This window comes from Suillus fuscotomentosus (genome assembly GCF_016647785.1).
Source record: "Suillus fuscotomentosus strain FC203 chromosome Unknown F5891scaffold_30, whole genome shotgun sequence".
In the NCBI taxonomy this organism is placed as follows: Eukaryota; Fungi; Basidiomycota; class Agaricomycetes; order Boletales; family Suillaceae; genus Suillus; species Suillus fuscotomentosus.
In genome coordinates this window covers 273,014-300,805 of record NW_024539542.1, presented here as the reverse complement: position 1 = coordinate 300,805, position 27,792 = coordinate 273,014, and the positions used below count along the sequence as shown (strand labels likewise).

General features: G+C 44.1%; 4 protein-coding genes across 4 annotated transcripts; 2 read left to right on the top strand and 2 right to left on the bottom strand.

Annotated features, from left to right (window-relative positions):
* Nucleotides 1-7,448: 7,448 nt before the first annotated feature.
* F5891DRAFT_953159 (uncharacterized protein) lies at nucleotides 7,449-7,855 on the bottom strand (the record flags this gene model as incomplete). Its single annotated transcript, XM_041375160.1, has 2 exons — nucleotides 7,449-7,712; nucleotides 7,772-7,855. Coding segments are annotated over 2 exons (348 nt in total), but the record flags the coding sequence as incomplete, so codon positions are not given.
* Nucleotides 7,856-9,881: 2,026 nt separating this feature from the next.
* Nucleotides 9,882-11,318, top strand: F5891DRAFT_980774 (uncharacterized protein; the record flags this gene model as incomplete). Its single annotated transcript, XM_041377040.1, has 6 exons — nucleotides 9,882-10,110; nucleotides 10,248-10,606; nucleotides 10,661-10,792; nucleotides 10,845-11,036; nucleotides 11,090-11,242; nucleotides 11,271-11,318. The coding sequence occupies 6 exons, from the start codon at nucleotides 9,882-9,884 to the stop codon at nucleotides 11,316-11,318; spliced, it is 1,113 nt and encodes a 370-aa protein (XP_041225399.1).
* Nucleotides 11,319-11,368: 50 nt separating this feature from the next.
* F5891DRAFT_901698 (uncharacterized protein) lies at nucleotides 11,369-11,560 on the top strand (the record flags this gene model as incomplete). The annotated part of the gene is made up of 1 exon (XM_041373473.1): nucleotides 11,369-11,560. A coding segment is annotated over one exon (192 nt), but the record flags the coding sequence as incomplete, so codon positions are not given.
* Nucleotides 11,561-25,381: 13,821 nt separating this feature from the next.
* F5891DRAFT_953116 (cytochrome P450) lies at nucleotides 25,382-27,570 on the bottom strand (the record flags this gene model as incomplete). The annotated part of the gene is made up of 13 exons (XM_041375158.1): nucleotides 25,382-25,571; nucleotides 25,625-25,654; nucleotides 25,705-25,827; nucleotides 25,878-25,924; nucleotides 25,978-26,018; nucleotides 26,073-26,159; nucleotides 26,213-26,315; nucleotides 26,373-26,498; nucleotides 26,548-26,797; nucleotides 26,854-26,979; nucleotides 27,043-27,179; nucleotides 27,232-27,328; nucleotides 27,389-27,570. 13 exons carry the CDS (start codon nucleotides 27,568-27,570, stop codon nucleotides 25,382-25,384), a joined length of 1,539 nt encoding a protein of 512 aa, XP_041225397.1.
* Nucleotides 27,571-27,792: the final 222 nt, after the last annotated feature.

Genomic DNA, 27,792 nt, shown 5'->3' with positions numbered 1-27,792 from the left:
GTTCAACAAGGAGCTCAAGCAGTCAGGAGCCGGAAAGACATATGCAGAGCTGCAAGAGGATCCAACGATGAAGTCGTTGATTGGTAAGTTTTAGCCGCTGTTGAACTGCACATGTCTTAATCGTATCTCTGTTAGATACAAAGCTCGAAAAATTTCCCTGGTGGCCTGAGCTTCATGGCTGGTGGCGCACAAACCCAGCTTTCAATTACGCCTTCTCTACAGCGGATACAGGGCAAGATTTTGCGTCCGCTGCATTAGAACATTTCGCTATCTCAAAGCAACCACAAGCACCGGCCGCAGGCGACGATGACACTCACACAGATGAGGATGCCGAGGACGGAGAAATAGTTGAGATCAGCGCTCATACTACAGGTGATGCTGGCATTATAGATGCACCAGATGATATGATGGTTGACCAGCCCCCCTCCATGGAGTCATTCGAATCACCGTTGTCAGCACCATCCCCGCTGTTATTTTCGGACCATGGTCCTAGCGACACGCCCAACTCATTCTCACTCGCTCCATTACCACACTGGTACCAACGACCCCAACCTCCTCCCATCACAACTTCCAACACACACGGCGTGATATCGCTGAACTCTCCTGAGCGCTCACCAGTACCCAATCAAAGCACCACCCACAATTCACCTTTCTTTTCTGATTTCAAGGAGTCATCAGCTAGCCCTCAATCCACACCCATTGACTCGGAAGATTCGGACATTGGTGCTAGCCGAGCGCTGCAGTCTCTTCGCGTCAGCTCACTCAAAGGAAGTCGCGCAAGTTCACCCTCTCTTTCTACAAAGCAGTCTCGTGCACGTGCACCTACTCAGAGTGCTTCACCTCAATCTAGTCGCCCCCCCTCTTCATCACGCAAACGCCCTGGTGGCAGCACTCTCGATCAGACCTCTGCCGCTGCAGATAGGATGTCTCAGACGGCAGATTCCATAATGACGCACCTTAACAGCAAACGTGAGGATCGTGTGGAGCACGAACGCTATAAACGCATGAAACTTGAGACCGAAATTTGGGCTCGTGATCTCAAGGCCCGCAGTGCTCGTGATGAGCGGGAGCATGCGATGCGTCTATCTGACCAAGATCATCAGCACCAGCAGGAGAGGATGACTCAACAGATGGAATTTGCAAGAATTGAGATTGAGCTATCTCGTGCACGTCGGGAGGAGGAGGAGGCTCGAATTCGTCGTATTGGTTTGGAGCGCGGTCTTGATCAAAACTAAGTAGGTTTGCACTATGTTGTCACGTAACAGGTTTTCAGGAAATGCATTCCATGTTGTACTCGATGGTGCCAACTCAGAGAGCTCACTAAAACGCTCCTTTCTCGAGCAAATCTCAAGCACAACTGACCCCTCCTAGAGCTCGCCAAAACGCTCCTTTCTTGAGAAAATCTCAAGCGCTACTGACCCCTCCTAGAGCTCGCCAAAACGCTCCTTTCTTGAGAAAATCTCAAGCACTACTGACCCCTCCTAGAGCTCGCTAAAACGCTCCTTTCTCGAGAAAATCTCAAGTGTGACCTTGCGAGCCAAAAGGAATATGTATAGGTACAAGTACATTTAATATAATACTAACTACCTTCGCTCCAACGACGAAAGCAACCGCGTCTTTAACGTGTTACGAAAATCCTGCCCCACAGTTCCAATGTAAGTCTGATCACCTACTGCGCCACCCTGTTGCTGATCATCCTCTCCTCCGTCACCGTCAGCTCGCCTCAATCTCCGAGTTTGCTGATAGAAGCATATGTTCGAGTCTTCGCGGTTTTCTGTTTCCTCAATTTCAACAATTAAGTTGTGCAGAATGAAGCACGAACGGATCCACATGTTCGCGTAGTCGAGGTCCTTCTGGCTTTGGATTGGGATGCGAAGCTCCCGCAGTGATTGGAACCGGCCCTTGATAGAGCCGAAGAAGTGCTCTGAACGAACGCGGACCTAGACACTGGGTGAGGACGACAAAAGTATATTAGTACTGATGCTCACTGTTGACAGGTTATAATTGAATGTCCTTTGCTCGGCCGTCAAAGACCCTCCCGCTGGCCGTTTGTACGGCGGCACACACCAAATTCGCGCAGCATATGCCGAGTCCGCCCACAACCACTCTCCCGCACCAAAAAACGACTCGGGATGCCGGGAGACCCTCGTTCGTGCAAATATGTTCGAGTCGTGAAGACTCCCGGGTACGCCAATGACGTAGTCAACGATACGCAGATTATGAGGGAATATGACGACCTTTTGGATTGTAAGTCGCTGCGCTGCACACTGAGCCGATAGTAGATACTTACCTGGGCTGTTAGAGAGTAGTCAGAGTTCTTGTCAAAGAACCCTTCGCCGTGCCAACCGGGCTTCTCGTGTAGAGGGGACGGAGTCCCATCTACACAAAGGAAACCGCCGCGCCACTCACGACATGTCTTCTGCTCCACGTATGCTTTTGCCCGCTCTCGCTCAATCTGGTCCTCACGATCGAGCGGATCAAAATGTATGGCGCGATCATGCAGTTGCAAGATCGCGATCATGACTCGCTTGTAGCAGTTGTAGATGGTCCCTACGGACACTCCAGCCCAATCGGATATGTCTTCAGTAGTCGCAGCATTGCCATAATGGCCGACACCATTGAGAAAGATCGCGAGCTGGACGGCGACAGGAAGTTGTGGATTATTCGAGTTATTATGGAAAATGGGGTGGGCTTGGATTAACGTTGTGAGTTTGTTGAATACCTCTGCATCAACGCGAAGCTTGCGGCGAAACTTTTCAGGTGAGAGCAGCGCCCATTCTTGCAGCAGGTGTAACTGCGGTGCGCGAGTCAGAGATGGACGCACATCAAGTACCCAACACTTCTCCACTTCATCATGCAGTGCCCCGATCGCATCAATAAAGTGCATAAACACTTGATCGCACATGTCTGGGATATCGAGTGATAGGACATCAGAATATGCTGTTGAAAGCGAGGTTACTAGAGAGCTGATGGACAACGTGGATATGACGGATGACGTCGGGGACTCCGGCCATGTTGGCGATGCGGTCCGTATGCTGACATCTGACCCACTATCACCATCCGATCCCTTATCAGAGCTATTGTCAGAGCCCTCCTCGAGGAGCTGATCCACCATAAATTCAATCAACTCCATGTATCGCGCAATCGTAAGGTCATTTGTCGTTTGCTTCAGACTACGAAGTAGTTTTTTGCGATCCGATTCTCGAGGCATCTTCCGATGTCGTTGCAGAACGTTATCAATATGATGGTCACGGTAAGGTACGATGATGATGGGCGGTGGTAAGATATGAGCTTGATTTGTCATCGTCGGAGTTCTAATTATCGGCAAGTCGCAAATTTCTTACCTCTTGAAATTTCTACGATTTTAACTTTGAGGACCGCTATTGGTGCTAACAGTCTCTGTAAACGTGATGGTGTTAGTGTTTCTGTTGTAGCGGTCTGATTGTGTTGTTGTTCCTTTCTATCAACTTTCTCTCACGTATCAAAGTTTCAGTCTCATTCTTACCCAAAAGTTTGGTGTTGTCTCTTTTGTCCACCGAAAACTTAGGATAGTCTTGTGGGGAGACTTTAGGTGTTGACAGGGAATCGCTGACCTCAGACATCTGCATGTTATACTAGGCCAAAGTGGTCATTTGCGAGTTAGGCTTTAGCTATTGAAAAGGGGACTTGGTATTGAAGTCCAAGGCCACCCGTTCCTGAGTCTGTTTGAATACTCATTGTGAGTTCCTTGGCAGCAGGTTCAATATTAGGCTAAGAGTGCTACAGTAGCTCTGACTAGGTCTGACAGTAGTCTCATCTGTTTAGTTATTGAGGGGGATTATCATTGTAACTCCACACAACTTGCTGCACCAAGTTTGTGTATGAATCATGTTGCTGTGTGAAGTGTTAGGAGGAGTGTCTATTTGCTTTGTGTCATTTCTATATTGCTAGAGTGACTGTGTCTCTTGATAGTTTGCTGATTGTGTTGTTGTTGTTATCGATCACTGACCAATCGGATTCTGTTTCGATTATTACTGTACTTCATATCCATACTGTTGGATTGCCTGTTGATTGTTGACTGCTAACTTTTGTGCAGAGCTATACATTGCTGACTGTATCTTAGGAGCAAAGACAAGCCACCCATGAACGACTATGTTATCAGTTATTGGTATTTGTCTAAATTGCTGACCATGGAGATATTTGGTTTTATAGGTGTTTATCTATAGATCATCTATCTAAGAAGACACCAATTGGGTTCTGTTTCTGTTATTACTGTGCTTCATATCCATACTATTGGATTGCCTGTTGACTGTTGATTGTTGACTGCTGACTGTATCTTAGAAGCAAAGACAAGCCACCCATGAATGACCACATTATTAGTCATTGGTATTTGTCTAAATCGCTGACCATGGAGATATTTGGTTTTATAGGTGCTTATCTATAGATCATCTATCTAAGAAGACACCATTATCATTATTCGACTTTAGGTTATATACTACCTTACAGGAGTTAACTATATGACTATTGAACAGCTCTCATTCTAAGCTTTATGTGTATACAAAAGACTCTCTCTTTCAATGGAAAGTGAGACACATATCTAAGGACAACAAAGTTGAAACAGACTTTCATAGGTTGAAACACGACTTACTAGGCTGAAACAAACCTAATGAATTATCCAGAACACAGAACATTCTACAACACTTCATATAAGACTACACAAGAAGAGGACAACAAACTAAATCCTCCCAAGAACCCACCACGTTACCTCCCATGAAGTAGAAAAGTTGGAGACTGTGGACTTAAGGACTGGCAAGAAGTCTTCACCATGTATAATTGTGTTGTCATTCTACACAACTCTTATATAAGACCCTTAAGTAACAAGACACTGGCATTGAATTTTCTGCTTTTGAAATGGAGAAAGGTGGACCATGCACTTGTCTTGTTGTGCCGCTTTCTCAGTAAGGCCGAGCCAATGTAAAGTTTTTCCAGGTAGTGTTGATGGCTTCTGCCAAAACAATGAACCAAATCTGTGGCCTGTTCATCAATATATATGTAAGTATGTCATCCACTGCAGCATCCTCATCTGCCTGTTTTTTATGCTGTCGGGCCATCAAAGCTTGTCTTGCTTCTCAAGACAATTTTGGACCCTACCTGTGTGCATGGTTGCAGCCTATGGTGCGCTGCTTGCTACTCAGGAATACTGCTCGAACCATAGTGGAAGAGGAGGGGAATCTCAGAAAGGAACATTCATTCATGTTAGTGAAGTATTACATTGCGAAAAAAAAACCAAGCAAAGCGATCACTTCCCAACAGTGCCACCCAACACATTCTAATCCTCCCACATTGCAGCCAATATTTGAAGATATCAGGAACACATGAATTGAAAACCTCACAGCAGGTATTATGAAGGGTGTCACTGTAACCCAATTCCTCCAGTGTGGCATGAGTATTTGATCCAAATGGCAGAAGAAGTTCCCTTGGAATTGAATACATAGACCATGACTGTGATGATGAAGAGACAAGTGGCACTGAACAGTTTGTCAAACTGAGTTGGTGAGCTTGCTGATGAAGCACCCAAAGGCATGCATGACGGCAGTAGTGAAACATCTGAAGACATGCGTAATGGCAGTGGTGAAATGCCTGAAGACACATGTGACTGCAGTGGCTTCAGTGGTGTCTGAGTCACATGAACTGTCCTGGATGTCAAATGAGCTAGGAGTGACAGTAGGCGTAGTAGTGGATGTTGGACAAGCTGGAGTAACAGTGGACATTGAACGAGCCAGAGTAACAGGAGGAGTAGGAGGTTCAAAGGAGGGATCAGGGTCAACCCTCATATGCATAGCTTCATAAGCCTAATGGAGGAATTGGGTAGGGATGTGAACTGTCTCCTGAGCATGAGGTGTTGGAGCCGGTCATCCTAAAAACCTGACATTAACACACATAAACTTTAAGATGATTGCACTTACTAAGATCAAGATCAAGAGCGCGAATCTCTTGATGGAAGTGTGCCTAGACAATGTTATCTGCTGATTTGTCCACCAAATTGTTGGAGTTGCAGAAGAGGTAGAGGTAGACAAGAAAGGTAGCATTGAGTTGGTTGTTCATTGAGTGGAAATGACATGCTCGAGGCAGCCAAAAGGCCTTTCTAGAATATTGAAATCAGAGGAGCAAGTGCTGCTAGAAGGTAATGGAACAAGGGAAATGTAATCATAGTCTGGGATGTCTGATGAGTTGCATCTCAGCTCCTGTTTCCATCTATGTGCGAGACAAGCTTCCTGGAAAGATTGTGCCACCAGTAGAGCACACCCCTTGACAAACATCTGCATGATTTCTGCAATTGGCTGATGACATTGTAAGGGATTGACAAGCAGCCTCAGATTGAGATAAAGCAACACAGAAAGATCTTGAGGTTGCAGATCTGTTAATGGTGCTGTTGCACTGGGTGGTGTAGGCAGAAAGTAACACCACCAGATAGGCAGTCAAGAATAGTGCACTGAAACAAAATCAATGAATGATGAACAGGTAAATGAAGACACAACATACCAGTCATATATTAATTTTCACACTTGAAACAGATGATTAGCTCTCTCTCGTGAGGCTGCTTGTTTATTGTCATTCATCATGCCCTCGAATGTATTGCTCAGGAAGTGTTTTGCTGTTAAAGGATGGAAGCCTTAGTTTGATCAAAGATGATCATTGTCGCTGTTAGCTCCATGCACTAACATGGCAATTATAGCTGAGAGCCATCAATCTGACATGTCTGTAATGTTAGCAAGTTCTATAGGGCAAGAGAGTGTTTTGAGTAGAGTACTTGTGCCATCCATAGTGGGTGGCTGATTGAAAGCACTTATCAACCAGTGCATGGCAGGACATAAAACAACGCAGTGGCTGAACGCTGAGCATGTAGTACATCTACATATTACAGCAATTTACATGAGTAAGTTTGTCATGACAAGCACTTTTCACTCACTTCCATGAAGAGAATACATTGTTCAAGAATATCTCACTAAAGCTGCATGGAAGGTCAGTGATGCTAAAAAGCACGAGAGTGAGTCCAGGCTCTTTGTAGTTCGTCACATTTTCTTAAGCAATTCACAGCCAAGTTGGAGCATTCTGCATAGACCCACATGTAATATACCACCTGCATTGTATCTCATTTTTATCTCACATTTGAGGGTTATCCACAACTAAGAAACAAAATAATCCAAAAGGTACATTAATGTCACCCTATTATAGTTTCACCATGATAAAAGTGCATATTGTATACACAATGTTCTACCTTGACATGCAATGTAATTGTAAGCTAAGCTATACCTCATCTGTGTCTACTGGTCCATCATGAAGCTGCTCAAAAAAATCTTCCATCAAAGTCTGCTGCTTGCCATCAGGATCATCATATGGGCTTGATGCCTGTGAAACTCTGTTGAGTTCTGAATTTCAGGTGCCAGGGTGTTTGACTCTGAGAATGTTCATTCACAAGTCTTGAAGTCCTCTTTGCCAGCACCAAGCATGAACTTAGAGTGATGTTGAACTTGACAGAGATGGTTATGGACATGTCCATAGAATCCAGGCACAACACCCTCAATACCAATATTTCGTACAGCAGGTCCTAAGGATGAGCATTGAAGGATGGAATGGAACGTGCATTTGATATCATAGCTGTAAAGGAACCGCTTAGTAAAAATGTCCATTAATTTGTTGATTGTCACCAGCAGATATTTCATCCTGAAAAACTGTCAGTAGATTGGTATTGTTGAAGCTAGACTCAAACTTACAGCTCACCACTGCGGACCATGTCGCATATGGACAAAAGGAATCCATGACGGCACACTGTGACAAAAATACCAGACTTCTGGAAAACAGAGAACATGCACTTGTGGGCCTCGGGTGTGGTATTACGCCATCTGTCAACACAAACATTGACTGGTTCATTCGAATCCTGGTCCTCATTCTCGCAATGTATCCAGGGATTATTGGGATCCACAATATCAGCAGGGGTCAAGGTGTTTGGATGGTGGGAGCATCAAGTGTTCTTGACTTCATCCTTGAATCGATCAACATATTCTTCATCAATCCATATGTCTGATTGTCCATTGCGAGGGTCTTGGCGCTCTCTTCCTCCATGTAATGCAGGGTCTACAAACTTCACCGAGTTATTACCATCCAGTGCAATCTCAAAGGGAAACCTCAGCTTGGGTTCATCCTAGACTTTGTAGTGGCAACAGGGACACGAATTGTGTGCATGCTAGTTAGGACCAGTGTGTCCAAGGGCTTGCAAGACATGAAGAGACACCCGCTGTAGAGACTCATGCCTCTCATGGCATGATATGGCAGTTTCCACTAGGAAGTACATAGCACAAACTTGCAGCACCACTCTATGTGCTATCCACAGCTATTCCTATATGAGGCGCAGCTTTCCCACGCAACATGCGCACTCTTCCCGCACTTCACGATGTATATGCGCGCGTGCATTCCCATGCTTGAGCGCCCTATAGTGCCAGCCATCCAGAAGCATCCATCCACTGTCCACCAAGCCCTCTAGTGCATATATTTCCATTTCTCTTATTAGCATATCATTCCACCTTTATTTTTATCATGGATTCTCACTCATATATATCTTTACATACCTACTTGGTAGCGCTTCGGCTCCGCATGACAGCGGTTAGGCGCCCTATATAAGTGCCAGCAGTACATACTATTACTGACTTACCTTTTCACCCAACTTTACTTACATACTTAATACCTAGAAAGTCGCAGTAGAAATCTATTCCTCTACACTTCGCATCTCTCTTCACTTATCTTGCATTATATTATCACTTAAGCTTAGTCTCTCTATCATTTCCACATGCACACGCGCTTTCCCACGCTTCGTGCTAATATGCGTGTGTGTTCCCACGCCTTGCGCACACCTGCGCTTTCTCGCGCTCCACTTCAGTGCATACTACTAGATCCTTGCTGCACTCGCTTCCCCTTTAGGGTCGAACGCGCTTGTCATCTCAAGCATAGCAGACTAGGCAACGCACAACCTACAACATTTTTAGATACAGTCAGGAGCATCATTTGTTCCTCACAGTATTTGTTGTTTCTACACCGCCACAGATATATGTCATAGGCAATGCAAAATTGTTCGGCTAAATACTGACCATAACAAACCTAGAATCAGAAGACTTGTTCCATCAGTTTTAATGTACTAAATGAATGTATGTACTCACACCATGCAAGTGACATAACTTCTTCGCCTCTGCATGAATACTGAGCCTTGGGCATACATGTGTCACGAGTTCCAAATACAAATCATTATTTATTCCTTAATTCTAAATCCTTTAAGCGCCCAGTCACAGCGCCTGTTCCTAAGAATATGTTTACTGTTGAAGAAGTTCCTATTATTGCGTCTATTGTAGAATTACCAGAGTCACGTGCCCTATCGGACAATGCCAAAGATGTTGACGTCATGCCACGTGACACTCTTGGAATGTTCCAGAGTCTTACTGTGGCTGCGACACATGTTATGACATCATAGTTATATATAGAATCGTACGATACCTTTAATTATTCTGATTGGTTAGTTAGTTCATACTCAGTTTCAATCTCAGTTTCAATATGTGTATATAGGTAGTTCATCATAGTTAGTAGTTCTTTAGTTCAAACCTCTTGTATCTCCAAGTGAGCAATACCAAGACGTACCTGCTGCCTACTTCCTCTGTGTGGTTATTCTGTTGTTTGAGTCCTAGTCTCTGCCCAGCGTTACAGCTATTTGCAAAAAGGTTGGCAGTATCCGCCTCGTGATATCATGAGAAAATAAGTAAATGGGTTGCCAAATTTAGCAATCTGAGCTTGAAGCGCATCTGCGGCGCCGTGCGCATCACATCTTATCCAAGTCTCCCTTTATGCTTTGCTAATCCATGGCATCTCAAACACATTCCTCCATATTTGACCCACTCAACGCCACAGATGATGTCTCCGACCATAACAACAATGGAACTAGTTTGAATGTGAAAGTCCAAGAAAGCATGACTCTCACCTGGCATGTAGAACGTGAAGGACAGCCAGCACCAAGCACCGCAGATTCTGGAATCACCACGAAACGCAAAGGCCCTGGTCGTCCAAAGAAGAAGAAATCTGACGAGACTGGTGTGTGCACGATCAGTATCACTCTGCCTATTGCAGGCTCTCACTGCTCGATGGATCATCCTGCATTGATTGGATTATTTTTTCTCTACTTGTGTTATTGCGTGCTCTTTGATGACTGTCTGCTGAACATTACCCAGGCGCACCTGCTCAGGATCTTCCACCCACCGCTCCACAAGTAACTTATTATCTTTCAATTTTCTCCGAGGTGGAACTTCGGAAAGCCAAGAAGCAACGAAAATCAATCAATTCTTTCTTGCAACAAGCAGCCGACCTCCCATTTGACACACTGAAGGCCCAATTACTTGCTCAGATCTCGGCGAAACTCAACCCCAACAAGATCTCATATGACAACTACGACATTACCTGGACAGTGCCACAAATTCAGCCATCTCCGCTAGCCCTGGTGTCAGATGGTGATTATACTTTTCTGCTACAGCATGCCCTCAAACACAAAGAGCCGCAAGCAAGTATCACCATTAAGGCTCGCTCGAACAAAGTGAGTTCATACTGCAGGATATATGCACATATACTCAACTGAAATATGCTGCAGAAATCAGACAAAAAAAGACGGAGCAAGGGAAACCATCATGATGCAGATGCAGATACGAGCTCTGAAGAGGATGTCCCAGATTCTGACGAGAGTGACAATGATCGACGGCCAAAAAAGAAGGTCAAGAAGATGGTTAGTACTCCTCGCTCTCATACTAGTATTCTCATCCAGTGCTGTACTACAGTCTGGAAAAGACAAGCTCAAGGCACTAGAGACGAGCTTGAACACAAAGATCAACACCAAGATTCAACAACTTCGTGACCGGTGGATGTGTTCGAAGCCTGGATGTACGAGCGAGTTCTGCTTTATCCACCCCGAGTATCCTGAGCATTTTCAACTCGGACACAAGCATTTGTCTGTGTGGGCTGCTGCATGGGTATCTTCATTGGCCCTCTCAATATGATAACTCACTTACTTCACATATTGCAGAACAAAGACGAAGCCCAAGCAGATCTCAAAACTCCGCCCAACTACACCAAGTTCAATGCACTCCCAGGACAAAAGGGTGCTCCCTCCCTTCTTCAGTGTCGGCTTGCTGAATGTGCACAGCCTGGAAACCAATCTGCTCTGGCTGTCATAAATGTCAATATACCACCTGAACTTCTTACAGCATTTTGTGCTCCCGTGGACATCGTACCTCGGTCCATACCTCCTGTAGTGCATATTGAAGGTGACAAACCCAGTGACTCTCTGATTCCTCCTGTCATTCCGAATGGACTGTCTCTTCCCCTCGATCACTTCTGTAGAGACTATAACCTGAGCGATGGTATCCTCACAAAGCTATCTGACAATGGTTACACCGGCACAGAGACCATCTGCTATATCCTCATCTCAGAGCTGAAGGAAATGGGATTCAAACTTGGCGAGATTGCTGCGATGCGGGCGGCCATGAAATGTTGGTGCAATTGATTCTTTTACTCTTGTTATCATTTCCACATTATTGTTATTGTATCATGTTCATACCATCGCATCAAGTTCACAGACAATTGTATTCTATTGCTGACTAGAAGTACCCTGCATGCTTGATGTACCCAGCTGCGTCCGATTCCATTATCACATCCATTGCAATGTACATGTCGTAAACAATCCCATCAAGCTCTTTGGAAAGGTGGTCCTGGTTGCGATGAATGAATGCCTCCTCGATTGGATTGAGATCAGGTGAATAAGATGGGAGATATTCGAGGCGTACACCTGAAAACACTCTGTATCATTCAAATACATAATAGTACAAAATTTAGATGCCTACCTGCTTCGTAAATGAGTTCTGCGACACCATCGCCATGGCAGCATGATGTATTATCCATGACAAGCACACTCAGTTTGCCAGGGTAGGGAGAGCACAAGGGAAACTGCATGGACATTAGTTTACACCTCAAAGACGAGAGAGCAACCTACCACGTCCTCTTCAATGAAGGTCATGAACTTCTCAGTGGTGAATGAGCCCTCAACCACGGAAGAGGCAATCATGCCGTCAACAGTGAGTAAACCCAAACCTGAAAGACGGTGCCCACGAACAAAAACATCCTTCTTTGCTGCTCGTACACCTTTCTTTGCCCTTCCAAACCTCCTCGACAGTGTTCTCTCATCCTTGGATGTCTCATCCAAAAAACCAAGTTCCTCTGGCTCATATTGTGCCATGCGCCTGATGAAGTCAGCACGTCGGTCTTCATTCCGTTCCTTTGCGATTTTCTTCAACTGCTTATGAGAGATGCCTGCACGGGCAAGCTCGTGATATATGGTTGAGAAGTGGACAGAGACCAGTTGGTTATTCTCGAGCAAATTGAGCAACTCATCCAGAAACCAATCTGGTCAATGGTGGATGAGTCGAAGGAGATAGTGAACATCTTCAAAGTGTAAAGTGCGTGGGCGACCACGAATTCCGTAGGTGTGCTGCACGACATCACCATTCTCCCTCCATAGTTTGAGAATCCGCCAGAAGGTTCTCTCGGAGAATCCAACACATTCAAGAATCTGCTCTAGGGATAGTATTTCATGCTCATAGAGATTGACGGCTGCTAGTTTTACATTGTGACTGATCTTGCGAAAGGGCATGTTGGAGGTTTGCAACAACACAGGGGGCATGCGTAGTACTTTCCAAATATGGCGAACAATATTTTATTTTCTCATGATATCACGAGGCAGATACTGCCAACCTTTTTGCAAATAGCTGTAATTCGTTATTGGGTTGTGACATTAGGTTTGAACTATAGGAGACTCCGACTCTCGTGTTACACTCTCGCATCTCTCTTTCTTTCACCTGGTCGTGTTGGAAGTCATTTCACACCATCAGCCGAAACAAAGCCATTATACTTTTGCCCGGCTTAAACCGCCACGACCTTTTTCATTCCTTGCTCATTTGAGCGCATTTCCTACCTATCATCTTTCTTAGTTAGTAGTCCTATACCAGGCCCTGTCTTACTACAGCCGCCAGTATACGGAGGTGTTCACGACATTAGGCGTGTCACTGCAACTTTGAGTGCTGGCCCAAAACCTTGCCTGCTCAATGTTACTATAGTTTCATTTTACCTATTCTTTTCTTCTTTATGCATGTAGGCACTTGTTTCAAGTTAATAGCGGAACTGTCTAGATGACAAAAAATGTGCTCTCGACCTACGAGGATTTAGAGACATACCCTAGTGAGACTCGCACTTGTAAGCTTCGGCTGGAAGAGTGATAACTTGTCCTAGGCTTGTACCCTCAGAATGGAGATTGCATTGTCCCTAGTTTTTCCCACTTGATCGAGTATAGTTTACGTACCTTTTCTAGTCAGTATTAGGGAAGCGTCAGTTGGGTTGATTAAAGAACCCTTTGACCCTGAAGTATGAGGTTGATCCGATCAGATATCAGGACTGCTTCAGTTTTCTGTTTACATAACTTTCTTCTTTTCATCATCATTCCCTTCCGGAAGAGCCCTTACGAGCAGCTCTTCAACAGACATCAGTGAATCGGGTTCCAGAACACAACTGGCACTATGTCTGAATTACCAAACTCTCCTGCACAAGAACAACCTGCACCGGTGGTAGTATTACCATCTACCCCGCAGGAAATTGTTGAGTACATTCACTTGTCACTTGCAAATCAAGCGGACAGCTTCAGGGTCAGGATCGCAGAACTAGAAGCCAAGAATGAGGCTCTAGAAGAATCAAACAGACTCCTTGCCGTACGCCTAGAAATGCAAGAAGACGAGACTATGAAAATACAGTCTCAACAACCATCATTCGGCTCTGCAGGAGCTAGTCTACTTTCATCGAACTCTTCCCCCTCCATCAAATACTCCAAACCCCAAGACTTCACAGGAGAAAAAGACTCCATAGAACTAATGGTCTGGATATCCCAAATAGCGCTGTACACTGCGCAATGGCCTACCATTCAAGACAATCAGAGGATCAGAGTAATGCTTTCGTTTATGAAAGGCACTGCAGCCAAATGGGCGCAACCTTACATCACTAAACTTGGAAAGAACAGAGAAGAGAAGTTGACCATGGAAAAATTCCTGGAAGACTTAGAAGCCATGTGGGGGCAAGAAGATCGTGAAGGAAAAGCGATCAGAGAACTGGAAACCCTTAGACAAGGATCTTCCTCAGTTCCATAGTACGCAGCCACTTTCAGACAAAAGGCTGCACACACTTCATTTTCTGACTACAACCAGCGACAGAAGTTCAAAATGGGACTTCAAGACCGTGTCAAAACACAGCTCGCTCATGTCTCTTACAAGGACAAAGACACCATGAAGAAACTGGTGGAACATGCGATCCAAATCAGACACAACTTCAAAGAGCTAGATGCGGACAAGAAGAAGACGACCTGGTGGACCCCTAAACAAGGTCCCAGGACCCCTGAATATAAACCTGGTCCTAACAGGGAAAGCGACGCTATGGACATCGACGCCAACAAACAGCAAGGTGCTCCAAAACCTCAAGGAAAGACTGGATCTTTCAAATGTTACCGCTGCGGAGGCGAAGGCCACATAGCTAGAAACTGCAAAGATGCAGTCGCGCCAAAAGTGCAGGTGAAGGCTACTACAGTGCCAAAGGAAGAAGACCCTATTCCAAGTTGGTTCAAAGCTTGGGCCGCTAAAGAAGGCAAGGGTTTTTAGAGGGGTCGAAGTCAAAGTCTGCAAACTTAGACCCAAACAATCGTTTCTCCATTCTATCTACATTTTCGGATGTGTCAGAAGTATTTATTAAATCAAAATCTGAGCATTTTTACATTCCGATCACGTTGAAGGGAAAGAATCGACAAGCAGATGTGAAAGCACTTGTGGACTGCGGTGCATCAACATTATTTATTAGTGAGAAATTTGTAAAAAAGAATGATGTCCAGTGCCATAAATTATTAAGGCCCATTCCGGTTAAAAATATTGATGGCTCGTTAAATGCCACTGGATCGATGACTCATTATGCTGAATTAGGTCTAAAGATTGGTGACCATGTTGAGGATCAAGCAGCCTTCATGGTTACGGACTTAGGAAGCGATGACATTATTATTGGCATAGATTGGTTAAGATATCATAACCCGGAAATAGATTGGAACACTGGATGTTTTGCACTTTCTCGTTGCCCGATTAAAAGTATTACTAAAAAAGAACAAAGACAAAAAAATAGAGAAAAAAGAAAAGAACAAAAAAAGATAGAAGAAGTGCCAGATCTGATTCCTGTAGAAGAGGACGACGAAGAAGACATGGTGATGACGAGGGCAACGGTTGAGGAAATAGAAGATGAAGAGTATCCTGGAGAATGAATCAAGTATAAAGCTTTGGTTGCTACAGAGCAGAAGGTTGCAGAAGAAGCAACAAAGGTGAAGAAATCGGTCGAAGAAATGGTTCCCAATTGGCTTCACGAGTACCTGGGAGTTTTCTCAGAAGAAGAATCTAAGCACTTTCCTGAAAGAAAGAAATGGGATCATGCAATAGATCTTAAAGATGATGGCGATCTTCCGCCAAATGTGAAACCTTATCCTGTCACCTAAAGAAATGGACACTTTGAAAGATTGGCTAAAAGCCGAAACTGCACTGGGACGTATTAGAGATTCACAATCTCCAGTAGCAGCACCTTTCTTCTTTGTAGCCAAAAAAAGATGGCAAGTTGAGACCGGTGATGGACTATAGAAAGCTCAATGAGAAGACAGTTAAAAATGTGTACCCGCTACCGAGCTCTCAAGATTTGATTGATGCTTTAACCGGTGCCACAATGTACTCCAAAATAAATGTAAGATGGGGGTACAATAATATTCGCATGAAAGAAGGAGATGAGTGGAAGGCGGCCTTCAAAACGCTGTTTGGTCACCACGAACTAACCGTAATGTACTTCGGTTTAACAAACTCCCCTGCCACATTTCAAACCATGATGAACGAGATATTCAGAGATTTAATTGATGGAAAGACCGTAGTTGTCTATATCGATGATATCCTTGTGTTCACAAATGGCAATAGGGAGCAACACCGAAAAGTTGTACGAGAGGTACTGAAACAACTAAAAGAGAATGACCTGTATCTGAAGCCTGAAAAGTGTAGCTTCGAACAGTCAGAAGTCGAGTTCCTCAGGTTGATAGTGGAGAAGGGTGGTGTTCGAATGGACCCCATAAAAGTAGAAGGAGTAATGAAATGGCCTGTACCTAAATGTGTTAAAGATATACAAGCATTCATGGGTTTCACCAACTTCTACAGAAGATTTATCTTCAGGTTCTTGGACATTGCCAGACCGATGAATGATTTATTATGGAAAGATGCCAAATGGGACTGGATGGAGAAACAGCAAGATGCTTTCGATGAACTGAAGTCAAGGTTTACATCAGCTCCGATCCTAGTAATGCCTGACGTTGAGAAAAAAATGAAAATAGAAACCGATGCTTCTGATTACGCAACTGGAGCGGTTCTATCTCAACTAATGGAAGATGACCTATGGCACCCCGTGGTGTATTACTATTACTCTAAGTCAATGAACGATGCAGAAAGAAATTATGACATCCATGACAAAGAGTTACTCGCAATCATTCGAGCGTTGGAGGAGTGGAGGCACTATGTGCAGGGAAAACCTCACCATGTGGAGATCTGGACGGATCATAAAAATCTTGAGTACTTTATGACGAGCCAAAAGTTGACAAGAAGGCAAGCCAGATGGAGTTTGTTCCTGGCGGAGTATGAATTTACGCTCCAACATAAGCCTGGTGTAGTCAACGATAAGGCCGATAAGCTTTCTCAGAGAGAAGACCACAGAGGGGGTAGAAAATGACAATTCTGATCGTATTTTGTTAAAACCGGAGTTTTTTACTGTAAAAGCTGCTAAAAGAGGTCAAGTTCTAGTGCAAGGAGAAAAACAATTGCTGAGAAAGATAAGGCAATGCACAGAATGAGAGCCCGAAGTCGTTAAAGTGCTACAAACGCTAAAAGCAGCACCGGTACAATTGCGTAGAGGAGTCGAAGAGTGGAATGTAGAGGATGGATTGGTGTTATTCCGAGGACTGGTTTACGTTCCAAACAATAAAGAGATCCGCCGAGAGATATCGGAGATGTTTCACGACTCATCCTGGACGAGCCAAAACCTTAGAATTAATTTCCAGAAATTATTGGTGGCCTTCAATGATGAAGTACATCCATGATTATGTAGATGGCTGTGATAGATGCAAAGCAACAAAGATCCACCCAATGCAACCACACGGTCCGCTTAAACCAAATGAAATACCAGCGGGACCTTGGCAATTAATCACTTGTGATTTAATAGTAGATTTGCCTGAAAGCGAAGGGTTCGATTCTATTTTTGTTGTCGTTGATCGATACACAAAACAAACGCACATCATGCCTACGAAAAAGGAAGTTGACGCTCGAGGAATCGTGAAACTTTTCTTAGATAATGTATGGAAACACCATGGAACTCCGAAACAGGTGATATCGGACAGAGGAACACAATTTGTTTCCAAGTTTATGGGACAAGTGTCGAAATGCCTAGGCATAAAATGGAGCATGTCAACAGCTTATCATCCTCAGATGGATGGACAAATGGAAAGAATAAACCAAGAAGTAGAGCAATATCTGAGAATGTTCATGTCTTACCGCCAAAATGATTGGGTAGACTGGCTTCCGCTAGCAGAATTCGCTCACAATAATTCCGTCACTGTAACCGGTCATAGTCCATTTAAAGTACTCTATGGATACGATCCTGAGTTTACTTTTTCACTGATTTCCAACTCTAAAGTACCTGCAGCTGATGAACGAGTGGATGTAATGAAAGAGGTGAAGGAAGACGCAGAAAGTATGCTGTGAATGGCGAATGAGCAGATGAAGAGATTCTACGATAAAGGAGTAAAAGATGCACCACAATTCAAGAAAGGAGATCTGGTCTGGCTCAATGCCAAAAATATCTGTCAGAAAAGACCAAATAAGAAACTCTCTGATTGACGACTTGGTCTGTTTGAAGTGCTAGAGAAGATGGGTGATGTAAATTACCGCCTGAACCTTCCAGCAAAATATCAGATTCATCCGGTATTCCATGTAGAATTACTCACTCCGCATTCCCCCTCAACCTTAGTCCAAAGACCTCCACATCATCGTCCGTCGCCAGAGATCTTATCAGAAGGCGATTCTGAATGGACAGTACGAAAAGTCCTAGACTCGAGACTGCACAGATCAAAACTCCAATACCTAATAGAGTGGGAAGGATATCCGATAGAAGAAGCAACATGGGAACCTGAGGAAAACCTTGAGAATGCACGGTTGAAAGTTCAAGAATTTCACCGGCAAAATCTGAAGGCATTGAATCCCTGCAAAATTAACAAATCGGTGTTCGAAACCCAAGAGTTTTTGGAATGGCGTAAGAATTTTATTCATCCTAGTTTCATTCGTGATGACGCTCATCCTAGAGAGGGGGTAATGTCACGAGTTCCAAATACAAATCATTATTCATTCCTTAATTCTAAATCCTTTAAGCACCCAGTCACAGTGCCTGTTCCTAAGAATATGTTTACTGTTGAAGAAGTTCCTATTATTGCATCTATTGTAGAATTACCAGAGTCACGTGATCTATCGGACAATGCCGAAGATGTTGATGTCATGCCACGTGACACTCTTGGAATGTTCCAGAGTCTTACTGTGGCTGCGACACATGTTATGACATCATAGTTATATATAGAATCGTACGATACCTTTAATTATTCTGATTGGTTAGTTAGTTCATACTCAGTTTCAATCTCAGTTTCAATATGTGTATATAGGTAGTTCATCATAGTTAGTAGTTCTTTAGTTCAAACCTCTTGTATCTCCAAGTGAGCAATACCAAGACGTACCTGCTGCCTACTTCCTCTGTGTGGTTATTCTGTTGTTTGAGTCCTAGTCTCTGCCCAGTGTTAATTCATTATTGGGTTGTGACAACATGATGCATTTGATGATAAGCCTCAAGCATTCATATGGTAATGGCCACAGTTGGCTGCAATGGTGATGAGCCTATACACCCATGTGTCATGAGAGACACATTAATGTGTGGTGAGCAATGACTAAAGACACCTTGCTGTCATTCTAAGAAAACATGAGATAGATAGATGCAGCAAAGATAACATTTGCTCACTGAAGATGTCAACAATGCATATTGAAAAGGTGTCTTCGGAAGCTGGGATACTTGTGTCGAGGGATGCTAATGAAGGATTTTGGTGACGAAACTGGAGATATGCATTGACAAGGGCTTCGTATTGGTCTGCCCATGCATATACAAGTCTGGCTGTACGGTCATGATGTAGAAGTATCAAGACTTTAGAATATGATTGAATATAATATTTTGACTGACATTTATACTAATAAAACTACAGTATATATACTAAGGTATGCTAAATGTATGTACCCGGTCTGTGTATGTGTAAGTGCGGACTTGTCCATGGTCCACATTTACGATGACAAATTGTGTCTGTCTCAGACAATTCCGGCTATTAGTTGTTCCCTACATTATTCATACTTTGTATGTATTACTAAGCTTTCTCTCCTGTGCTCGTACCTTCATCTCCATTATGTGCTAACTCTAACACTCCCCCTCGAGCACAGCTTACTTTCATTCTGTCTCTCAATCTTTTGAGTCTCATTTTCAGCAGCACCTTTGTGAAGGCATCTGCAAGGTTATCGCCTGTTGGTACATATTCTAATTTTATTGTGCCATTTTCAATAACTGACCAAATAAAATGATAGTGTATGTTAATATGTTTTGTTTGAGTGTGGAACTTGTTGTTCAAGGTGAGGGTGATGGCGCCTTGATTATCAGAGTAGATGGTGATAGGTGCGCCTCTTCTCTCATAAAGTTCTTTCAGTAATGACTGAAGGTATAATACTTCCCTCATTGCAGACATTAACGTAATGTATTCGGCTTCAGCTGTTGACAACGCTATGATTGTTTGCTTCCTCGCGCTCCAAGCTATCAGCGATTTGTGCAGCAGGACCAAGTATCCTGATATGGAGTGTCTGTGGGCCTGGCTTGCCCAGTCTGTGTCTGCATAAGCCTCTAGGTCTTTTTCCTTCCCTCCTAAGGTAAGCTTTGCTGTCTTTGTTGCCTTCAGGTAACAAATGATGTGTTTTGCTACCTCCCAGTGCAACTTCACTGGTTCTTGCATGAATTGTGACAGTACCAACACTGCTAGCACTATGTCCGGTCTAGTGCAAGTTGCCACATACATTAGCGATCCAATTGCTCTCTGGTACAGTATGTGTTGTTCGGATATTTCAAATTTGGTGCCTGGAGAATAATCTGACTGTTCTTTGTCAGCTGTATTCCAGTCTCCATGGGAATGTGCGCTGGCTTTGCGTCTTCTAGGTGGAAGTGTTCGACAATGGTGTTGACATACACTTCTTGCAATAGTGTTACTGTTTGCATGCTTTGGTCTCTCTCTATCATGAGACCCAACAACCAGGTAAGCTCTCCCAGATCTGTAATCTCGAACTTTTGGTGCAACTGATCTTTGAACTTCTGTATATGTTCTAGATGCTTCAACATTACGGCCATGTCGTCAACCAATACTGTTACAACAGTGTGCTCATCCTGCTCCCTCCAATAGTACACTGCTCGATCGACTTGCGAGCATGTATACCCAGCTTCGAGGAAGAATTCTTCTAGCTCCTTGGACCACTCAAACCCGGCTTGCTTTAGGCCATACAAGCTTCTCAACAGCTTCAAGACCTTTCCCTCATCTCCTTTCTTCAAGTATCCAGATGGTGCCCACATATACACATTGTCCTTGAGTGTAGCATTTAGGTAAGCACTTTTTATGTCTACTTGATGCATTTCCCAATCATTTCCTGCAGCCATCGATAGGACCGTGTGTATGGTCGTCATATTGGATGTGGGTGTGAAGGTTTCTTGATAGTCTATTCTGTATTCCTGTCGCTGACCGTTTGCTACTAGATGTGCCCAGAGTTTTATCTTCTCTCCGTTTGGACCTCGCTTGGTTGCCAGTACGAAGTGGCATGGTATAATGTTCGCATCTCTAGGTGGGTCTATGATTTCCCATGTTCCTAGTTTCTGTTCCTTTCTTTACAGCTTCAAGTATCGCTTCTTGCGAGACATGTCCTAGGATGTGATGGGCTTTGAAAATGGTATGTTTTATTCTTGTTATGTTCGTCCTATGTGTTACTGATGATATGATTCGATATAGTCCATCTATCTGCGGGATTTCGGCTATGGCTCTTCTCTCTGGTACTGGGGTGAGTATTTTGCACATTCTATCTTTGAAGTGCACTGCAAAACCAGCTGTAGCAATCCTGTTGGCTGATATTAGCATGAATGCCATCTTCAGCGTATATAGGGTGTCTTTGAAGGTTACGGTGGTTCTCTTCATCCCACAAGGTAAGTCTATCCTTATGTCCCCTTTTCTATAGCGCTGATGGTAGAACCATCTGCAGTGTGCACATCTTATACTTCGATGGAGGTGAACATTACGAATTTTGATCAGTCTGGACAGAAATGGGATGTTGCGCCCGAATCAATAATGGCTCCTCATCTCTTGGCAGGTATGTTGATCTTCTTTGCCACTTTTGCTAGATCTGACGTGACAAAGAGATAATCATTTGCTCTTTTGATCTTGTCTGCCATTTTAGTGGTTTGTCTTGGCACCTTTCTTCCTTATCTTGGTCCTTGACCTTCCTTCCCTCCTCCAGCTCTCCAGCAATCAGGTTTATAGTGACCCTTCCTGCCACAATTGAAGCAAGTGATATCTTCACTCTTGCTCATCGAGGTACATCCTCTTAGCATGTTTGTCCTTGCTGTGAACACGCTACTATTCCCTTTCTTCTTGGGTTGGATTACCTGCTGATGTTCGTATTCTTCTGTGATAATGTTGATGAGTTCATATGAGGTAAGTGGTGTCTTTGAGATTCTTGCTCCAGCATTGATAGATGAGAGTAGGGGCCTGTATGTCTCTGGAAGAGACCCCATAATGATGGCCGAAAAATCTTTATCCTCAATCATTACTCCCATTCCCGCCAGCAACTCACAAATTTGGTAAACTTCTCCAAAGTGTGCCTTGACATCTCCTCCTTCCTCATATCTTATTTCTTGCAGCTTTCAGCACAAGTCTATTTGGACCAGTTCTGTTTTGCCTTCATGCATAGCAGCTATCTCCTTCCATATCTCAGAGACTTTGTCCAGGTGCTGGACATGCAGCAATAGACGATCTGTTATTGTGCTGAATATATGCTATCTAACTAGCGAGTCCTTTTGATAATGTTCATCAATCTTCTTGTCTAAGTCTTTGATTTCAGTAGCTGTTGGTATCAAGCCATCCAACTTCAAAACCTAGCCACTTGTATTCGTCCCATATGGGACTGGCTTTGTAATTTGACCATCTAGGTACTGCATCAAACCTTGAGCGCCGATCACCATCTTCGCCCTTTGTTTATACATGATCCAGTTCAAGCCATCTTTGGCAAGCTGGGGTATATTGTAGAGTGTGGAGCTGGAGCTGGGGAGCATGGTACTATCCATAGTCGAACCAGGGCTCATAATCTGTAGAAGTATCAAGACTTTAGAATATGATTGAATATAATATTTTGACTGACATTTATACTAATAAGACTACAGTATATATACTAAGGTACACTAAATGTATGTACCCAGTCCATGTATGTGTAAGCACAGACTTGTCCATGGTCCACGTTTACAATGACAAATTGTGTCCATCTTGGACAATTTCAGCTATTAGTTGTTCCCTACATTATTCATACTTTGTACATATTACTAAGCTTTCTCTCCTGTGCTCGTACCTTCATCTCCATTATGCGCTAACTCTAACACATGACAGTCGCGATCATCAATACAAATTCTAGATAGTCACATCAGTGTTACAATAACATTGCCGGACCTAGCCTAGGTCCTGACTGACAGCAGTCCAGAACCGCTCTAACTTCACTATGGCCTAGAAGGCCTCCCGATCCCATCATGATGGCTGTATGCCTCATGTAGAACTAGACCAATGCATGCCATCCTGTGTGTTGATGGACCTTTAGGCCAGAGCACCTCATATACATATCTTGACATAGAAGAGGTGCCTCATACATCTTATCAGACAAGCAAGGCCTGCCTCACCTCATCTTATCTCTGACTCAGATAGATTCACGATACAGGCTCCTACCAAACCTTATAGCATACAGCTATATAACTTAGACAGATATCATTGTATTCCTTACTTTGATCTACTTGGTATTCCCTAGAAACTAGTACAATCCCAGTACTTGTTCATCCCTTCAGAGTGACTCTTAGTCCCTCTGTCTTGACCGCACTTCTAAGGCAAGCCAACACTACCTTAGCTGTATATCCATTAGCTTTACAGCTTGATGAGCTGCCGTGCTTACCAAGCTTGTTGGAGGATCCCTTGGGCTTCATCCAAGGCTAGAACATTGTTCTTCCATCTTCGCGAGATCACTTAGAGACCTGCCATTCAGCATCGAGAGGCTCAACCTATCCAAGTCGTAACAATCAGAGAAAGGTAGTAGGAAAAATAGCTAATTACACACCATTGGCATGATAAGGCATGGCCCAGTTCCTCATAGAGCTCTATCTCCCTGCCACCATGACTAACTGCAAAACCTTCCTCACCAATGGGGGGGATGATACTTGGAAGATCCATTACATTGTTGATTCTGTCATAGTCAAAGTCAGATAAGGGTGCAGTGACACTATGTTTGGCATGAAGAAACTGTTCTCTCTGGTGCAGATTCATGCCTGTAGATAGTAGTAGCTGGTAGCAATAGAAATGAAAAGAAAAGACTTACTTCAAAGCTGGGCTGCTCATTCAGCAGATGCCACCACCGCTCATTTGACACAGTCCTGGTTGCGGACCACCCTATTTCTCCTCCCTCCAACAGATATTTGTGATGCTTGTGAGATACCAGGTGTGCTGAAGTTGCCTTTTGTCATCAGAAACACAGGATGGACGATGATGGTGGTTGAAGGCAAGGTACCTTGATGGTGGTGATATGTGACTGACACATGGTTAAAGCATGTTGGGAAGCTGATGATACACTACATTGCTTGTACATCGAGCTGTTGATGCCATCATAGTAAGAATAAGCAGTATGCTGAAAATGGCCAAAAAGTAGGAACATTGAGTGTATTGTTGAGCTCGTTGTGGGTGATGATGAGCACAAAGTTGACAGCAACAGCCTGTGGTGGTGCACTATTACCAAATATAGTGCTTGTGTCAGCTTTCCTGTGTGCTACCCAAGGCTAAAATATTAAATGTTCTAAGTGACCTTGATTTGCTGGTCTAGACTGCTGGTCCTCACAAATAATGCTTTTTGACTTAATATAAGGGTGAGCAGACGTCTTAGGTACCGCTTTACTAAATTGGAAAGGTGGGAGTAATAGGTGCAATTTTCAATTTCTCAACTTACTTGTTGTCGCTGAGGCTAAGGCCCTCTAGCCAGCAGCAGACACCTCCAAATTCTGCCTCCTACCTGTTTAAATATGTCTCTGTTCTGCATTGCATGAACTTTACATTTTTGATACACTAGTAATTGGTTATGTATCTCATGGCAGGTTCAACAAGAGGAGAGTCCTGTAAAAATCTTTTTCGGTGCATTCACTGGCTGAGTTATGGATGTGACTATTTATCAACTACTTACAAGCTTTCACAAAACTTTTAAAAATTTGATGGGAGTTTGCCATAATTCTTGTCACATTTTCAAAATTCCTGTGGGAGGTTTTCCCTGATGCATCAGTACAGGAGGGATGTACACACACAAAATACATCTACTCACTTGCAAGTGACCTGTACCCACAATGCTCTGACCTGGGTGGGGATGGGTAGGCCTGAGAATGTTGGTATCCATGGGTTGGGTGTGGCCCACCTGGTGTGGGCCCACCAGCATGCGGGTATAACCTGGGTCAATCAACCATGTCAGCCCACAGTGTACCCATGCACAAAGACTTGAGTACTATTTCATTTCATAGCAAAGGATAGATGACAACATATCAAATATTGATGCACAAAAAAATCAGCTATAGTACTAGATGTATACTCAGAATTTATTTTTACAAGAGGGACCATCCAGAGGCAAGCACTTGTAGCATACAAAGCAAATACAAAGGCCTGCTTTCGTAATATTGCCAATGAATCTCAACGACCAGAGGTCATCGCTGGTAAACTATGAGCCTTACGTATAGAGTCCGATACGAAAAAGAAATTTAATTATGGTGTCGAAGTTGAATGCTAGCAATAAATTGAAATCCCACCCAAACATCAAGCTTTCAAGGTTTCTTACCCAGCCTCAGGATAATTCTGCATCATACGCCTAAGCTCCACTTCCGGAACCCTCGCCTGAAATTCAATAGCGCATGGGACGTTGGGCATGAACGCGTTTGAGAACCCCATGTCATCCTGGGGCTTAGTAAGATCCAGACTGAGCTGAAATGCCCAAAGAATGAGAAGCGAATTTATGAACACCGATCTGTAACTTTCAGATGAGATGCAGCAAACTATGTGGGTGGAAATAATCGTGACCTGTTCGCAACGTGTTGACCTGGGCATACCCTGGAAGGAAGGACGATCAAAGAAAGTACATCCCACAAGACAGTACTCACCGTCGACCAAACCCATATACAAAGAATGTGAGATCGTCTCTCAAGCGACCTTCATTGTCAATCCAGCGCTGGGGCTTGAACGCATCAGGCTCGGGATAGACTTCTGGATCTCGAGAGATAGCCCTGAGGCGGTGACAATTTGATAAGTGATAACTTGAAGGACATAGACTTACCAGTGGTTGCCGATTACCGTAGTTCCAGCAGGAATGCAATAATTTTCCTGCAGACAGATGACAGATGTAAGATTATCCTCACGATGAATCGTTCAAAAACACTTGCCCAAATGATGTCTTCAGTAGTTCGGTGGGAGAATCCTGTGGGATGGACTGCGTGAGCGTCAGCACAGGACCGGCCCTTCAGAAACTCACCAAAAGCAGCCAACGGTCTCCATCTCAAAACCTCAGAGATGAAGGCCTCCAGACGGGGAAGGGATGGTCTATCGGCGAAGGTTGGTGCTTTGGCAAAAAAATGAGTGATTGAATAGAACTACAGTGCACAATCAAGCTACCTCGGTCCCTTCCGATGACTGCATCAAGCTCGGCCTGCACTTTAGCTTGCTCTTCAGGGAAATGTGCCGCTGCCATTAGCACCGTGCATATCGCTGTGGCAGTCTGTTGCCCCACCTCAGGTATATAATCGTCAAAAAAAAAAACAGAAAGACGCCTCACTGTTTCGGTTCCAGCTCCAAAAAATCCGCCAGCAAGATATGCCATCTCCATATCTGTCAAGTCGTAGAGATGTCGATTTTCTATCAGGTGTTTTGAAAACGAAGGGCCAATGTCCTCATTTCTTTGCTGTGGAACAACTCAGACATCACGTAAAGATAGGCAAGGCAATGCCTACCATCTGCAGTTTCACATTATTCAGCTGGTCTGTGTAGAGTCGTGTGGACCTCTTATAGTCGTCTTTTAAATCTAGTGCATACCAAGGAAGGTATTTGAGCCAAGGTATCGAGTCTACCCAGTAAGCACCGGGGCGCAGGACTGTACGAAATCGGGATATGAGGTGGCGAGCCTCCCTAACTTCATGGTCAGTTGCCGATGTCGGTGAGGTCTTCCCATATGCAACTTTCAAAATCGTCGATGCAGCACAACTTCCAAGAGCCCGTAAGTGACATAGTATGCGAGACCCAGATAAGAAACCGCTTACGTTATCGCATGGTTCTGAAAGTTGCTTGGATCATCGAGAATGTTGAGGATGAGGCTTCTCGCTTGCGACATCTGCAAAGGTTGATACGCATCGGCTGATTTGGGCTGGAGATGCGTATGGAGTGCTCTGCATCGCATTGAGACGTAACATGAGAGCTGTTTGAGTCTTTACAGTATCGCGACGACGAACCTACGCATCCGACGCAGCCTGTCCCCAGCATGGCAGAAACCGAGGCTCAGTCCGCGTGAAAGAATTTCTCCAGCAGCAACGAGGCGAGGTCGATCAGCTAGCATTCTACCCTGCTTCTCCATTATATCCACTGCGGCCTGTCACGGAGTGTTGAGTTTGAAGACACTAGTTTATCATAAAGGGACTAACTTTGTAGCGGCCAATAATCACCATGTTCTGCATTCCTGAGCGGATAGTGATCAGAGGGCCATACTCGTCAATCCACCGCGCCACAGCAAGAAATGGCCTGATCAGAAATGTGATACAATTAGATCCTATAGATGAGGTCGCAGATATGAAACTTCACTCGCGAGGGGGCAGGAAGTGTCCCCGTAGTCTCCAAGTTGGAGGTGAAGGTGGGAGAGGAAGGCGGCTATCTGATTTACGAAGGTAAACCCAAATAATTGTTCCTATTACTCCAACACAAGCCGCAACATCGAGGGTGAGCGACGTGTTATCAGAAATGCGCAGGTCAGGGAGCTGTAGCATGGTCGATTGGAGGAGTTGGGATGGATCTCATCGAAAGCGCATTTAAGTTGTTTCAATAAGGTACCCTGCATCGACCCTACGGGCAGGAAGAGACGGGTACTGTCATATCCTATTACGCATCACTTCACTTGCACAGTTTGGGATAAAACGATGGCTCTGGGAAAATGCCATAAGCGAACATGCGATGTGCGGAAACCGGACAAGATCTTGTCGAATCTTCGC